The sequence below is a fragment of the Gopherus flavomarginatus genome, chromosome 3 (assembly GCF_025201925.1).
Source record: "Gopherus flavomarginatus isolate rGopFla2 chromosome 3, rGopFla2.mat.asm, whole genome shotgun sequence".
Taxonomy (NCBI): domain Eukaryota; kingdom Metazoa; phylum Chordata; order Testudines; family Testudinidae; genus Gopherus; species Gopherus flavomarginatus.
In genome coordinates, this window is record NC_066619.1 from 93,817,629 (window position 1) to 93,832,493 (window position 14,865).

The 14,865-nt window shown below is 39.5% G+C and overlaps 2 protein-coding genes across 6 annotated transcripts in view; one reads left to right on the top strand and one right to left on the bottom strand.

The window, feature by feature from the left end:
* Nucleotides 1-14,865, top strand: part of GLIS3 (GLIS family zinc finger 3) — a 277,281-nt gene that overhangs the window by 189,001 nt on the left and 73,415 nt on the right. For 3 of the 4 annotated variants that reach the window (XM_050944268.1, XM_050944271.1, XM_050944270.1), the window contains one exon: nucleotides 1,743-1,853. The exons of the other annotated variant lie outside the window; for it this stretch is intronic. In XM_050944268.1, coding sequence (XP_050800225.1) covers nucleotides 1,743-1,853 — 111 coding nt within the window. The remainder of the gene's footprint in view (nucleotides 1-1,742; nucleotides 1,854-14,865) is intronic. 4 annotated transcript variants of the gene reach the window in all.
* LOC127046791 (uncharacterized) overlaps nucleotides 1-14,865 on the bottom strand; it is a 541,802-nt gene that overhangs the window by 44,729 nt on the left and 482,208 nt on the right. The gene's annotated exons all lie outside the window — the stretch shown is intronic.

A 14,865-nucleotide genomic window follows, 5' to 3' on the forward strand; every position in this document is an offset into this window, starting at 1 on the left:
ATAAGAAGTTATTCCATGTCACAACATATAATGAACGTACAATGAAAGGCTGCTGAGAACTTTACAAGAAAGCAGAACATTCAGCTAGATTCAGTTTTACAAAACCACAAAACAAAAAAGTTTCTCATTTAGTGAACGGACAGTTTTAGGCCTTCCTGCATCAGTTCAATAGTCGCAGGAGGGAGAATGGCTGGAGAGATCCGTTTTAAAGTAGCTTTTACTCTGAAATGCTTTCTGTGGGAGGGAACCATTCTTCTCAGCAGAAATGGATTTTTTTTCACTGCAAAGAGTCTGTAATTTCCCAAAGCCAGTTAAAATGCTCCTTAGAAAAAATATCTAAAACATAGTGCTTTAAGATAATAAACAGAATAAATGTGTCTTAAAGAGATAAATATGCATATATAAGCCAGATAGTAGTTAGAAGGAGCTAAGCTGCAGCTGCACAACCTGCCCATGGTTGAGGGAGTAAATTTCCCCCCTCTTCCACAATCCTCAAGACTCCAGTAATCACAAACATCAGTAATAACATATAGTTATCACTAGACAAAAGTTTTACTAAGGCAAAATTAAGATTGAGAGTACACATCAAGAAGTTAAAGGCAAAACTCTATTAGCAAAAAAAAAAAATGTTATGCAACCAAAATATTGTTTGTGAATTATGGGGTTTTAGCCAAGATTTATTTAATAAACAACATTTGTTTTACAGCAAAATAAAATTTAGTTTTAAGCAGAAGCAGACATAGTTTATAAAGGGCATACCATCAGGAAACAGAAATAATAGTATGTGACTTAGCTGACCAGTCGCACAACTTAAATAGCAAATTTCAAATAATGAATAGTGAACAGAATGTTCAATACAGACAGTTCACAATTTCATAAAAAATGTGATCTGTTTGCATGTATTCTGTGAACAAAGTAAAGAGTTAAATATATCAAGTAATTGTTTGCAATAATAGTTGCACCAATTCTAATATTTACATATTAGAGACATTCCAAATTGTAGTGCAACTACAATTCTGGAAATACCTCAAGGGGTGTCAGAGAACAGGCAAGTTAGAGCAAGTAGATGTGACTTTTAGTGAATCTAAAAACAACTTACATGGACATTCCAGGATTGTATATGTTGGCAATATTGTATATTTGTGATTGGCAATTAAGAGATGAAAAAAATTGTCCTGTCCTTTACATAAAAGTACATATTCTTTGCATATTCCTTTTTATTGCCTTCAGTGTTTTAGAACTATAGAGTTTAAAGGTTGCTTTGTTGTTGTTTCCTCTCTTTGTCATGTAGTAGACTAACTTTTTCTCTTATTCTCTGTCTTTCTGAAGCAGGTTTCCTCTATAACTCTTAAGCAGTCTGTCCAGGACTTTACTGCAGTTTCTTTACCTGACTTACTAAAGAATGTAATTTCTGACTAAGTCAAAGATTGCTGTGAGGGTGACATAATTGTAAGTACTACTGGAGATACTCATTCATAATGATAAAAAGAATGATGAGGTAAAAGGAAATATGGCATGGTAAAATTTAAAATAGGCATTTAAAGATTCATTTACTTTCTCTTGCTTGCAAACCTTCCTTTCTTTCCTCATATACCATGCCATTAAACTACTGGGCATTCTACCTGTGGTACTGCTCTGTGTAACCAATCAATAGCAAGACTTCAAATGGATTTTCCCCAGTTAAAATAATCTGTGGTTTAACCGATTTTTCTGTGTGCTTTTTTGGTTTGTTTTTGTTTTAGAAACCTTATGCATGTCAGATTCCAGGATGTACTAAGCGATACACAGACCCAAGTTCCCTGAGAAAGCATGTAAAGGCACATTCTTCCAAAGACCAACAGGCCAGGAAAAAGGTAACTTTCCCAGAGGATTGTTCTGCATAGGAATTATATAGTGAAGGTAATGTTGTACACTAGAAGTATTGAGACATCTTAAGTACCAGCACTTGTGAAACTGTAAAGCCCTGGTCTGGGACTGCTTGATTAATGAAACCATCCATGAATAAGTGGTAAATCCAGTGTGTGCATAGATGATACTTTCGGTTTTGACTCAATAAAGCTGATTGTTTTATTAGAAGTCCAGCAGAGATTATCATCTGTTGGTGTAATGATTAATCATAACGAATATATGTAACTCAGTATATGGAAAAATAATTTTGAGAAGGGAGATTTATTTGTAAAATTCTTTCACCACATAAGTATATTGTGATGCAACATCCAGTTTACGCTGCCAGTCTGAGATAAATAGATGTATGTTGAGGATTGATGGATGGTAGGTCAAACTGACCTGTATAGAAACATTAATTATATTTTCATACATCCCAGCCATTTTCAAACATCAAGCTATTCCACAATGCTGAGTCTCAGGTTTCTCAGTCCCATGGGAAAAAAAGTTAGCCGAGGACATGATCTGATTTTTTCCCCACATCTCAAGCTCATTTTTACTATAAACCATATTATACTGTTTTAGACCAATGAGGATAAGTGCAATGCTTTCATTTAAAAAACTGATGAGGATGAAGATGGCCTTGTCTGCACTACCGGGGTAAGTTACGCTACTCCAGCTACATGAATAACATAGCTGGAGTCAACATAGCTTTGGTTGATTTACTGCAGTGTCTACACTGCACTGTGTCGACAGGAGACTCTCTCTCATCAACTTACCTTACTCCTCTTGTTCCAGTGGAGTACTGGAGTCAACCAGAGAGTGCTCTGTGGTCGATTTAGAGGGTCTTTACTAGACCCTGTAAATCTACCCCCGCTGCATCAATTGCAGCAGCGTTGATCCCCCGTAAGTGTAGACATGGTCTTAGAATAATATAGAGAGGGTTAAAACCCTAGAGTCATAACCCCTACAGAAAGGGCTATATTTAACGTGGATGACAGCATGATTGCCCTTGATTTGAATGGTAACAATTTTTGTTTAGCCAGTGTCTGAAACACTAAAGCATAGTCTTACAAAGTGCAAAATGTAGGGCTAGATTATGATTTAACTGTTTGCCCTGAGCATGTATCTGTGCTGCTCCCAGAGACCAGGGAATGAATTTTAATTGTTGGGAATTATAATTTACTTCCTAATTCTCCCTTGTGTCAGTGGAAAAGTAATCTCCTAGTGGTCATTACTGTGCTGGCTGGCACCTTGACCCACCCCTATCTGCCCTCTCCTTGCCCATGCGTGGAGGAGGGCTGGTGGTGGTCCTGTGCAAACTGGTCTCCTGGCTGCACTGTGAACCATAGGGCACATAGCCCATGGAGAGGAGCAAAGGGGTGTTATATGCCCCCCACTTACTGCCTTGTGTCAGCACGTGAGGCAAACAGTGGTCATGCCTGAATGTTCTGTCATATTTACCTATGACACATTAAATAAAACTTGGATAATGTATCTGAACAGAGGGTATTAAACTCTTAGGTAACATTACATAATTGAATGTAAAATAATATGGTATGCTCTGTACATAATTGTATCAAATTGCAGGAGTATGAGGGGTACTATTCTTAGGATGACATTTCCCATATGTTTTTGTTCATTTTCCATTCTTATAGACTCATAAACTCTAGGACTGGAAGGGACCTCGAGAGGTCATCGAGTCCAGTCCCCTGCCCTCATGGCAGGACCAAATACTGTCTAGACCATCCCTGATAGACATTTATCTAACCTACTCTTAAATATCTCCAGAGATGGAGATTCCACAACTTCCCTAGGCAATCTATTCCAGTGTTTAACTACCCTGACAGTTAGGAACTTTTTCCTAATGTCCAACCTAAATCTCCCTTGCTGCAGTTTAAGCCCATTGTTTCTTGTTCTATCATTGGAGGCTAAGGTGAACAAGTTTTCTCCCTCCTCCTGATGACACCCTTTTAGATACCTGAAAACTGCTATCATGTCCCCTCTCAGTCTTCTCTTTTCCAAACTAAACAAACCCAATTCCTTCAGCCTTCCTTCATAGGTCATGTTCTCAAGACCTTTAATCATTCTTGTTGCTCTTCTCTGGACCCTCTCCAATTTCTCCACATCTTTCTTGAAATGCGGTGCCCAGAACTGGACACAATACTCCAGTTGAGGCCTAACCAGCGCAGAGTAAAGCGGAAGAATGACTTCTCGTGTCTTGTTTACAACACACCTGTTAATGCATCCCAGAATCATGTTTGCTTTTTTTGCAACAGTATCACACTGTTGACTCATATTAAGCTTGTGGTCCACTACGACCCCTAGATCTCTTTCTGCCATACTCCTTCCTAGACAGTCTCTTCCCATTCTGTATGTGTGAAACTGATTGTTCCTTCCTAAGTGGAGCACTTTGCATTTATCTTTATTGAACTTCATCCTGTTTACCTCAGACCATTTCTCCAACTTGTCCAGATCATTTTGAATTTTGACCCTGTCCTCCAAAGCAGTTGCAATCCCTCCCAGTTTGGTATCGTCCGCAAACTTAATAAGCGTACTTTCTATGCCAACATCTAAATCGTTGATGAAGATATTGAACAGAACTGGTCCCAAAACAGACCCCTGCAGAACCCCACTTGTTATACCTTTCCAGCAGGATTGGGAGCCATTAACAACTACTCTTTGAGTACGGTTATCCAGCCAGTTATGCACCCACCTTATAGTAGCTCCATCTAAATTGTATTTTCCTAGCTTACCTATAAGAATATCATGAGAGACCGTATCAAATGCCTTACTAAAGTCTAGGTATATCACATCCACTGCTTCTCCCTTATCCACAAGGCTCGTTATCCTATCAAAGAACGCTATGAGATTAGTTTGACACGATTCTTCTGTTAGAACAGTTTAAAGTTGGCCCTTTTAACTCCGCACGTGGTCATTTTTTTAATTACACTGAAAGTTGTTTAGTTTTTCATCCAGTCCATTTGATAAGGATTTATTTATCTGAGATGGGTTAATATGTGGAAGTGGAAATAAGTCAACTCAGCAAAAAAACAAAGGAAGAAATGTGGCATCAATCAAGCCAAATGTTTAAAAACATGCACTGAGGTTGCAGTGTATAATATTTACAAGGTACAGCATAGTTACTGGACCTTTGAGAACTTATAATTGCTAACTCACATCATGCTTTGGTATTTGAAATATTTCCTGACAGTAATAATAATAATAATAAAAAGTAAGAAACAATAAACCTTTTAAGGCAGAATTAAGATTATTTATGACTTTAATTAAAAATGAAAATTGGCTTAATGTCAAAAAAGCCTTCACAAAAAATGTGAATTCATCAAAAATAACCATAAAAATTCCAAGGTGATAAAGGCACAGTGGAGTAATAGTTCCAGCCCTAGGGAACTATTCTGTTGAAAAGAATGAAACCCTTTGCTGTCACACCCTGTTAGTCATAGATTCATTTAATATATCTTGCCTGACTGCCTCTAATCCTCATTTTAACCTCCCCCTACACACTAAATGACATTATTTTGGTGTCTTAAGTTGCTAGCTATCCAAGATTGTACACTGAAATATGTTCTTGATGTTACACAGATTTTAAATAGCAGGGAAAATGTATTTGTGGCAATGAAGATGCCCTGGAATAAACTACTGTACCCCCCATGTCAGTCTGAGGCTACACTGATTCTTCCACACAACTTTTCATAATCCATCCTCAACGCTCCTTGCCCCTCCCTTTGCTGTATAACGTAGACCAGAGAGAAGTTGCAGTGAGAATCAAAATAGATTATCTATCTATCATGTAATAACTTTTTGCTGATGTGATTTTGTGCTCTATTGTGCAAGGCAAAGTGCCTGATTCTGCAGTTCTTTTTCAGGCAGAACCCCTATTGATGTAAATTTAAGTCTTTCCTATTAAGGAAATGAATTCCTGACCCACTGAAGTCCAAAACTATGTATAATGTATGCAGTTCAACAAATCTGAGCAAGAGTTTGTATTCTATTTTTAAATACAATATTGAAAATAAAACCCAAAAGTTTAGCTACATCTAGTTTTTCATCTTGTGAAATTTCTAAGAAATTCCCCACATGACATCAGAAAGGGGATGGGGGGGAAGCGGGGAATCAGAACAGAGAGTGAATGCAAAGCCAGAAATATCAAATATCTGATCAAAGAAGTCTAAAATGCAATTCAGATCATTTTCTATTTAAAAGGTCTTTAATGACTTTCAGTCATGCATGGAAAACTGTATACAACAACAACACCAAATATTTTCTTTCTACATATTTTAATTGGAGATAAAAACAACACATAAGAGTATCTTTAAACAAAATTAAAAATGCAGCCTTCATGTTTGAAGTCCATCTCCCTAAAAACAGTTGGTGCAACTCTCCCTAAGCATGGTCTATGGAAATCAGCAGTATGGAAGTACAGATAGTGCTTAGATTGGGAGAAGGTTGAATACTGGTTTATAATGCCTCTGACATATTATCAGCTGTAAGACATCCCCACTCCCGTGTTATCCCCTCCTTTAAACACTTCCTTTTATGCCAGGGAAATGCAATAATTCAGTGTAGTAAATCTGAAAGACAACAAATTTTAAAACACTTTTTTACACAATGTGCAATTACCTTATGGAACTTATTACCACAAGATACCATAGAGGCCAAGAGCTTAGCAGGTTTCAAAAAAGTACCAGATATTTATGTGAATGATGAGTGTATCCACAGTACATTCATTAACATTTTTAAAAATCCCCAGATTTATAAGGGATATAAATCCTCATGCTTCAGGACAGAAATCAATATCATAGTAATGAGATTAGAAAGAACCTTGGTTATTCCATAACTGGTCCCTTGGGGTTTCTCGCACATTCCTCTGAAGTATCTGGTCCGACCCACTGTTGCAGACAGCGTAGGACAGGATTGATCTTTGGCCTGATCTAATTCAGCAATTTGAATAGTTCTAAATGGATTAGCAAAAATTAATTTAATTCTAAATGAATGAACAAAAAAGTAATTTTACAATCTGTGTTTTCTTGCCTTTTCCTCCCCCCATTCCATTTTTACTTCTTTTCTCCTGTTCTCACTGTCCATGTCCCTTCTCATTCTATCTCCCACTTTCGCTCGGTGTGATTTTTTTTAAAGTTATGCAACCAAAACTCATATAAACTGTAATGGGAGGTTGGGGTGCATATGCTAAGATAAAATTGGTCCCAGTATCATTCTATCTTTGTTTCTGTCTCTTCAATAGACTCTGCTTTTCTCTTTTCTTTTCTCTCCTCCCTTACCCTTATCCTTGCTCTGTCCCCATACACATTCTGCATCTGAACTATTTCTTCAGAAATGTATATGCTAAAGCAACTAAATGTTTCACATTTAATGTTTTCACTAATCATTTAATCATTTTGTCGTATGGATAACATATTGATACAGAGTCACATGGATCATTTTGTCTCCCATTCATGATTATATAACAATCCTGTGGCATCTTGACTTCAGTGCACCTACACAAATGGTGAGAATCTGGCCTTTTAAAGGTGAAAGCTCCAAAAATGACATAAAATCTGCTTTCTGTACATAAATATGTCCCAGCTTCAATATCCAATACTTCGGGCCATTCCAAGTGTTATGCTTTCTGTTGAGAAGTTGGGAATCCCTGTATCCCAAAGGAATGAAGCTCCAGTTTCTAGCCCTGCAGTGTGATGAAGTAACAGATTTTTATGTAAAGAAAGGCTGTCATTGGCCTAGGACTGAATATTGCTCAGTCTCGATCTCAGGACTGTGTGACCTTTACAGAGAAAATTCTGTGTTTGGGAGTAGAAGTAGAGTTGCCAGGTGTCTGGTTTTTGACTGGAACGCCTGGTTGAAAAGGGACCCTGGTGGCTCCAGTCAGCACCACTAAAAGTCCGGTCAGCAGCGTAGTGGGGCTAAAGCAGGCTCCCTGCTTGCCATGGCTCCATGAGGTTCCCAGAGCAGTGACATGTCCCCTCTCCAGCTCCTGTGCATAGGGGCAGCCAGGGGGCTCCGCACACTGCCCCTACCCCAAGCGCTGGTTCTTCAGCTCCCATTGGCCAGAAACCATGGCCAATGGAAGCTGCAGGGGCAGTGCCTGTGGATGGGACAGCGCACTGCAGAGCCAAATGGCCGCACCTCCACATAGGATCCGGAGAGGGACATGCTGCTGCTTCTGGGAGCTGCTTGATGTCCCAACCCCCTGCCCCAGTCCTGATCCCCCGCCCATCCCCTGAACCCCTCAGTCCCAGCCCAGAGCACCCTCCTACACTCCAAACCCACCCACCCCAGAGGCCGCAGCCCCAGCCAGAGCCTGCACCCTCCATCAACCCAACCCCCTACCTCAGCCCTGATCCCCCTCTCACCTGCCAAACCCCTCGGTCCCAGCCTAGAGCAGCCTCCTACACCCCAAACCCCTCAGCCTCAGCCCCACCCCAGATCCTGCACCACCAGGCACAGCCCTCCCCCTCCCCTCCTGCACACCAACCCCCTACCCCAGCCTGGATCCCGCTTCCACATCCTGAATCCCTCATTTCTGGCCCCACCCCGGAACCCACACCCCCATCCCAGAGCCCTTACCCCCTCCCACACCCCACACCCCTGCCTCAGCCCAGAAGCCCCTCCCATACTCCAAACCCCTCATCCCTGGCCCCACCCCAGAGCCTGCACCCCCTCCCACACCTCCCTGAACCAGTCTGGTGAAAATGAGTGAGTGAGGGTGCAAAGAGTGAGCTACAGAGGGAGGGAGGATGGAGAGAGCAGGAGTGGGACCTAGGAAAAGGGGTGGAGCAGGGGCGGGGCCTCAGAGGAGGCTTGGGGCAGGTAAGGAGCAAGTGTGTTGGATTTTGCTCAAGTAGAAAGTTGGCAATCCTACGTAGAAGGAAGAAACAATTACTGTAATTGTTATTTCATTTCTTCTGACAAATATGTAATGGGTGAGAGGAAGATTCATGCAAATATAGACAGATAGGAAAAAATGGGAGGTAGAAAAGTCGGAGGATAGAAATTGCAGCATATTTGCCCCAGATAATCCTCATAATATTTGTTTTTACCTTACATTTCCTAAAATCTGGCAACCATTTCTAGATTATGACATTGTTCGATTACACTGCAGTCTGAAAAGTATGTACTGATGCATCTGATAATTTTTATATCCATTCATCTATATTAGGTAGAGGTAAATCCCTCTAATGTCTATGGACGAAATCCTGCTGTCCTTATTCTGGGAAAATCCTGTCTGAAATTTATGACTAACGGCCAGATGCTGATACCCTTGTTCATATTGAGTAGTTCTTTATTCCTCTATTGGTTCCCTGAAGCCAGTAAGATTACTAAAGAAGTAAGGTACTACTCAACATGAGTAAGGTGGTGTTGCTGCTGTTGTTGTTTTGCAGTCTGTAAGCTTAACATTTTCAAAGGAAAGTTCTGCATAGAAATTTCTTACATCTGTTTAATTGATGATGTTGTACTTGAGCATGACCATTCTATAGCCGTTTTCTTTATTAGACTCCTATACTAAAGTTACTATATGGGAAATGACAAAACTAAATCAGTAATAAAATCCACAGCTCATTCTGTTGACCCAGCATTGACTGAAAGCCAAGTTAGAAAATGAATATCATCATTACTTCTTTATAAGATAAATTTGATGGGGAAGCTGAACTACAGTCCTGTACGAACAAAAGGACGTTATCCTTTTCATACAGACATACTCTGAGATATGATACACTATTTCACCAGAAGCCCTGCTTAAGGAAAATGTATTTGTAAAATGTATGATAATTCTTGTTCATTTTTATTGTTCCCACTTTTTTTAAAAAAAGCAGCCCATGCAGTAAATGGAGTCTGGCCTTCTTCAATTTTTTGTCTGTGTGTAGATCATGTCATGAACCAAGAAATCCACTTTCAACTTCAAAGTGGATTTTTGTTTCTAGTCTTTTAAAATATATTTCTGTTACATTAAGGAAAACCTATTGGAGCCCTCCAGTGGCCAAAATAGTACCTCTAAATTCCCATAAATATTAAGCAGGGAGAAGATAGCCTAGTTGACTATGTCAGTCTTATAATTCCAAGATATAAACTTCATTTCCTGCAGTTGCTGTACTTTTAATTACAATGTCCAATGTATTTATAATTACACTGATGGACAAATATTATTCATGACACTTTCATTTAGCTAAGACAGTGATGTAACATATTTCTGCAAAAAAATATTGAAAGATTGTTAAGGAGAAAAACAAATAAAATTAGGTTAAGTTGGCCTATGTTGTGATATCAATAAAACAGCCCTGGTAGTCATTTAAGTAGTTAAAGTAAATGAGACCACCGAAGATGACTTTAGAACCTCTCTTGGGGTTCATAAATCCACAAATGAGAGCCCTGAAGTGAAAAGTGAGAGCCAAGTTAGACCTAATACAGTCTTGTTTATCTTGATCAAACATCTAGTCCAGTGGTTCCCAAACTTGTTCCGCCGCTTGTGCAGGGAAAGCCCCTGGCAGGCCGGGCTGGTTTGTGTACCTGCCACGTCTGCAGGTTCGGCCAATTGCGGCTCTCAGTGGTCGCAGTTCACTGCTCCAGGCCAGTGGCAGCTGCTGGAAGCAGCGTCCAGTACGTCCCTCGGCCCGCGTTGCTTCCAGCAGCTCCCATTGGCCTGGAGCAGTGAACCGCAGCCACTGGGAGCCGCAATCAGCTGAACCTGTGGACATGGCAGGTACACAAATCAGCCTGGCCTGCCAGGGGTTTTCTCTGCACAAGCAGCGGAACAAGTTTGAGAACCACTGGTCTAGTCCTTAGCTATTTATATAGATATCACATCTTTTAATAGTTCCTTATTTGCAAACTTTACCATTTTTAACATTAGATGTTCTAGTTCAGATTCATAATAAGGCAATCTTTGAGACATTGATCACTTCATTGCACTGATACTAAATAGGACTCACTCTTATGGAGCTATTTCTGCATCATTTTAGCTTGTTCAGATTGCTCTTAAAGAAACCAAACCTGGATTCGTTCTGCCAGGTAACTTACCGTCTTGACTGGTTCTGTAACATTAGTAAATGCAGGTTTGAAAGACTACCGCCTTTGCTGCTCTGAGTATTCCACTGTTATATACAATGTAGTTCAGCTGAGCAGCTAAAGATTAGAACAACAGTGTCACTAATGCGGAATGTGAACCTCAATGACACGGTGATACGGTTGGGCAGCTATTTATTTATCTAGTATACATTCTTGTGTCTCTCCCACAACAATTGTGCTATGTGTCTGCTATCCCTTCTTTCTTTATTTTAAGGCTATTTGTGGCTTCTCCTTTCATACAGTCAGTATCTGATACATGACACTTCAAAAAATTGTTCAAATGTTTTTAGAAGTTACTTGGAATTAGTTTATTGGATTTGTATATTAGTCTGATGAATGTTGCAAAACACCTGACTTTTTATTTCACCAAAGAGTCAGGGGTCTTCCAAATGTCACTATTAGGATGCTAGGGAGGTAGAACGTCTTATTTGTCATAGCAGTTGGGTCTGGGGAAGGACTGAATATACAAACATTTGCCAAGTTTGCTACAAACATAGTTCAGTTTTTCCTGAAAAATTTCCCTTTTTGGTACCAGAATTGGCAAAGTGAAAACTGGTGGCTTTGCACAGCTGCTCTCAGTGAGCTCATAAAACAAACAGCCCAGGAAAAAAAAGCACTTCATACGCTATTGTTCCCATGAAGTCCATCAAGAGGCTTTCTGAGTTTCTCTCATTGGCTCTGTCAAATTGTGGAAGTAAATGAGGCGGGGAGGGAGAAGAGCACTTGCTCAGCCTTTTCTCTGATGTTTAAAAAAACCTGAAGGAGAAAGTTTTGGCCGTACTCAAAGCAGGATTTCCTGAACTGACTCTCAGATGCATTTTAATTCTTTGAATGGTAGCTCAGGCTAGAACTGGTTGGAAATTTTTCAAATGAAATTTTTTGTCATTGAAAGAATGGTCTTGTTCAAAAATACATATTTCCATATTAAAATTTTAGTTTTTAATTTTTTTCAATTTTTTTAACAAAACTGGGAAATGAAAAATTTAGTCTTTCTTGGTTTACTATTTTTTCAGTGGCAAATTGTAACAAAGGGAGGAAGAACAAGAAAACTGAAAAACATGGAGGGAAATGAAAAATTAAAAACTTTGAAAATGAAAATTTTCTAAATCAAATATTTACAATGAAAATGTACGATAAAAATGTCACGTACATGAAAAACTGTTCCTTTTCAAAATCTGCAGAATGAATATGACTTCAAAGTTTTTCACTAAAAAATGTTTTCCATTTTTCCATCTATTCTAGTTGGGTACATCGTTTCCTTGTCTCCTCTAAGCTTCTACCTTGATTTTTATTGGGGAGTAAACAAGCTTAGCTTGATGTTGGTAAATCTGAATTAAGTGCTTTTTTTAAATATCCAGGTTGTTGAGATTGTGTTCTTTGTGAAATTAATGCTCTGAGATGTGAACACTGTTATAACGGAGCCTGAGAACAAACAGGAAGCAGATAAACAAGACTGAAATGTAGTGGCTCAGGGATCAGTAGCATTTTTCAATATGTCTGATAATTGTATAATCAGAAGAGGCAACTTCCTTCAGATCTGCAGGAAATCTAGAGTAATGGGATAAATACTGCAAATGACAATGAAGAACAGAGGTAGCAGAGGTGGATTGGTGTGACTCAGAATATCTGGAAGGAAAATGTTAAGGCTATGAGGTTGAGACCCTATTTCCCCTCTCACTTACACTGTGTTTATACATGTGTAATTCCCCTGGCTTGTGTGGGGTAGGAATGTTTAAGTTAAAGTGGAGTAGGAGCTACTGACACACCTTTCTGCCTGGTGTTCCAGTTCCTGGTTGAATAAATTACCCCAATTCAGACTTCCTTACAGATTGGTAAAGCAGGTGTACATAGCCTCAGCGAGTGAAAAGGGATCTTTTATACAGCCATTCACATCACTTATGAATTTGGCCCACTGTCACTAGGATTTGAGGCAATTCACTTTGACTAAAACCTTGCATAAAGTCCAAGTATCTAGGCTCTATGCAGGTGAAGGGCAGGGGAGGTGAAATCTACCCTTCCAACCCTGAGATCAAGACACATGGGCTGCATTCCAGCCTACCTGTGTCTGCTATTCATGTGGGCTGAAATAGTAGCCACAACCTTTCCACAATCCTTATGTGTTGGGGCCACAAGAGCCTCATCAACATGGATTATGTGGCCACTCCGTGGCTAATTCCAACCATTGCCCTCCTTGCCAGTCTGTGCTGGCATTGGGAAGAGAGACCCCTTCTGTAGCTCTTAAATTTTGCAAAGATACACTTGCTAGCTATATCATCCAACAGCCAACCCTCTTCCCCCCCAATGCATTCCTAGTACAAATGCTATAAGTGATGCAGTGCCTGATTTGTGCACCATAGGTCAATTTCACCTTCAGGAAAGAATCTGGATCCTTGTTACTCCTCTGGACCTTGGCCATCCTGATAAGCTCTATATCCCCTAGCAGGTTGCCTTTATGTCTGACTTACTCAAATATATAAGGCTGTCTGTCTTAAAATATGAAAAAACAAGCAAAATGGATAAAATAAAAATAGAGGAGCCAAAAAACATTCCTTTACTGAACAATATTTTCTCTGACTATAAGACATATGATAGTTCTACATTAGCCTGTAACAGGCGTGCTGGAACAGTGTTTATAGTGGGGGTGCTGAGAGCCATTGAACGAAACTAAACCCTGTATATAATGGAAGCCACTTCAAACCAAGAGTCTGGAGCATACCCCGCATCCCTAGTTCCAGCCTATAATTAACAACATCTAAAAAGGCTTGACAGATAGTTTACTTTTATTGTCCGCTATGGGATGATTTGACAAATACATCCTTCTCCCACAAATAATACAGATCTGGTTTTATAAATATGAGCAGCATATAATGCTGTGTGATGTCATCTTGATTGTTCATTGTTTACACTGTTTTATGGTCGGGCTAAATTCTCTGTTTAACTTTTATGAATATATGTTGATTTCACCCCAGTACGGCTGAAGTTACCTGTTTGTTTGCATAGACTTTGAGTAAATGGAGTTTTATGCCAATGTTTGGGTTTAGGGGAGAGCATAGATAGAGCACGATGTCCAGGGTTTTTCTTTTGCTGAAATCTTTGGTTCAGATTTCATTCTACAGAATTGTTTCGAGTTAGTTTTTTTCATTCTCTTGCTTCAGTCTTTTTAATCCTTTCCCCAGTATTTTAAAAGGATCTCTTTCCCTGTGGAAACAATGTTAGTGCCTTTTTGCTGAATGCCTTACAAATGTAGCAAATGAACTCACTCTTTTTCCCCCTCTCTCTGTCACTCAGAATGATTGCCAAGAGAAGTAGGAGCCATGAAGGGGTGAAACTTTATTCTATTGATATTCAGCAGTTATTAGTGTGTTGTGTTAGTGACAGCAAACAGCAATGTTGTAGATTATTAGCCTACATGTATCTGGAGAAACTGTTCATAACAAGGAGGGTGTTCAGAAGCAGGGCAAACAGCTTTTCTCTGGCTCCTAAAGTACCAGCCCTGTATAATTCTGAGTCTGTCTTTCAGTTTTAAATTGCTCTTGTTCAAACTCTTAGTTTAGATTTCACTGTTAATACCGCAAAAGGGAGAGAATTGAGTAAAGGGGTGAGGGAGGAGGAATCTATTTTCTTGCTGTGAGAGCAGATGAATTTAAGGATATTTTCCCCCCACTTGTTTTCTATGGAGTCCATTTAAAATATGTCATTAATGCAAACAGAAGTGCATTCAGAGAGTAAGGGTCAGTGAGCAGTGCCCATGGCAACTAAGAAACTATTCTGCACAAAAAATGCAGTAAAGAGTAAGTGTTTTAATCCTCAACTTTAATCCCTTTACTTCCTGTTCTCAAAATGAAATATAAATCAGGCACCATGGAGTGCAGCAATTTTTCC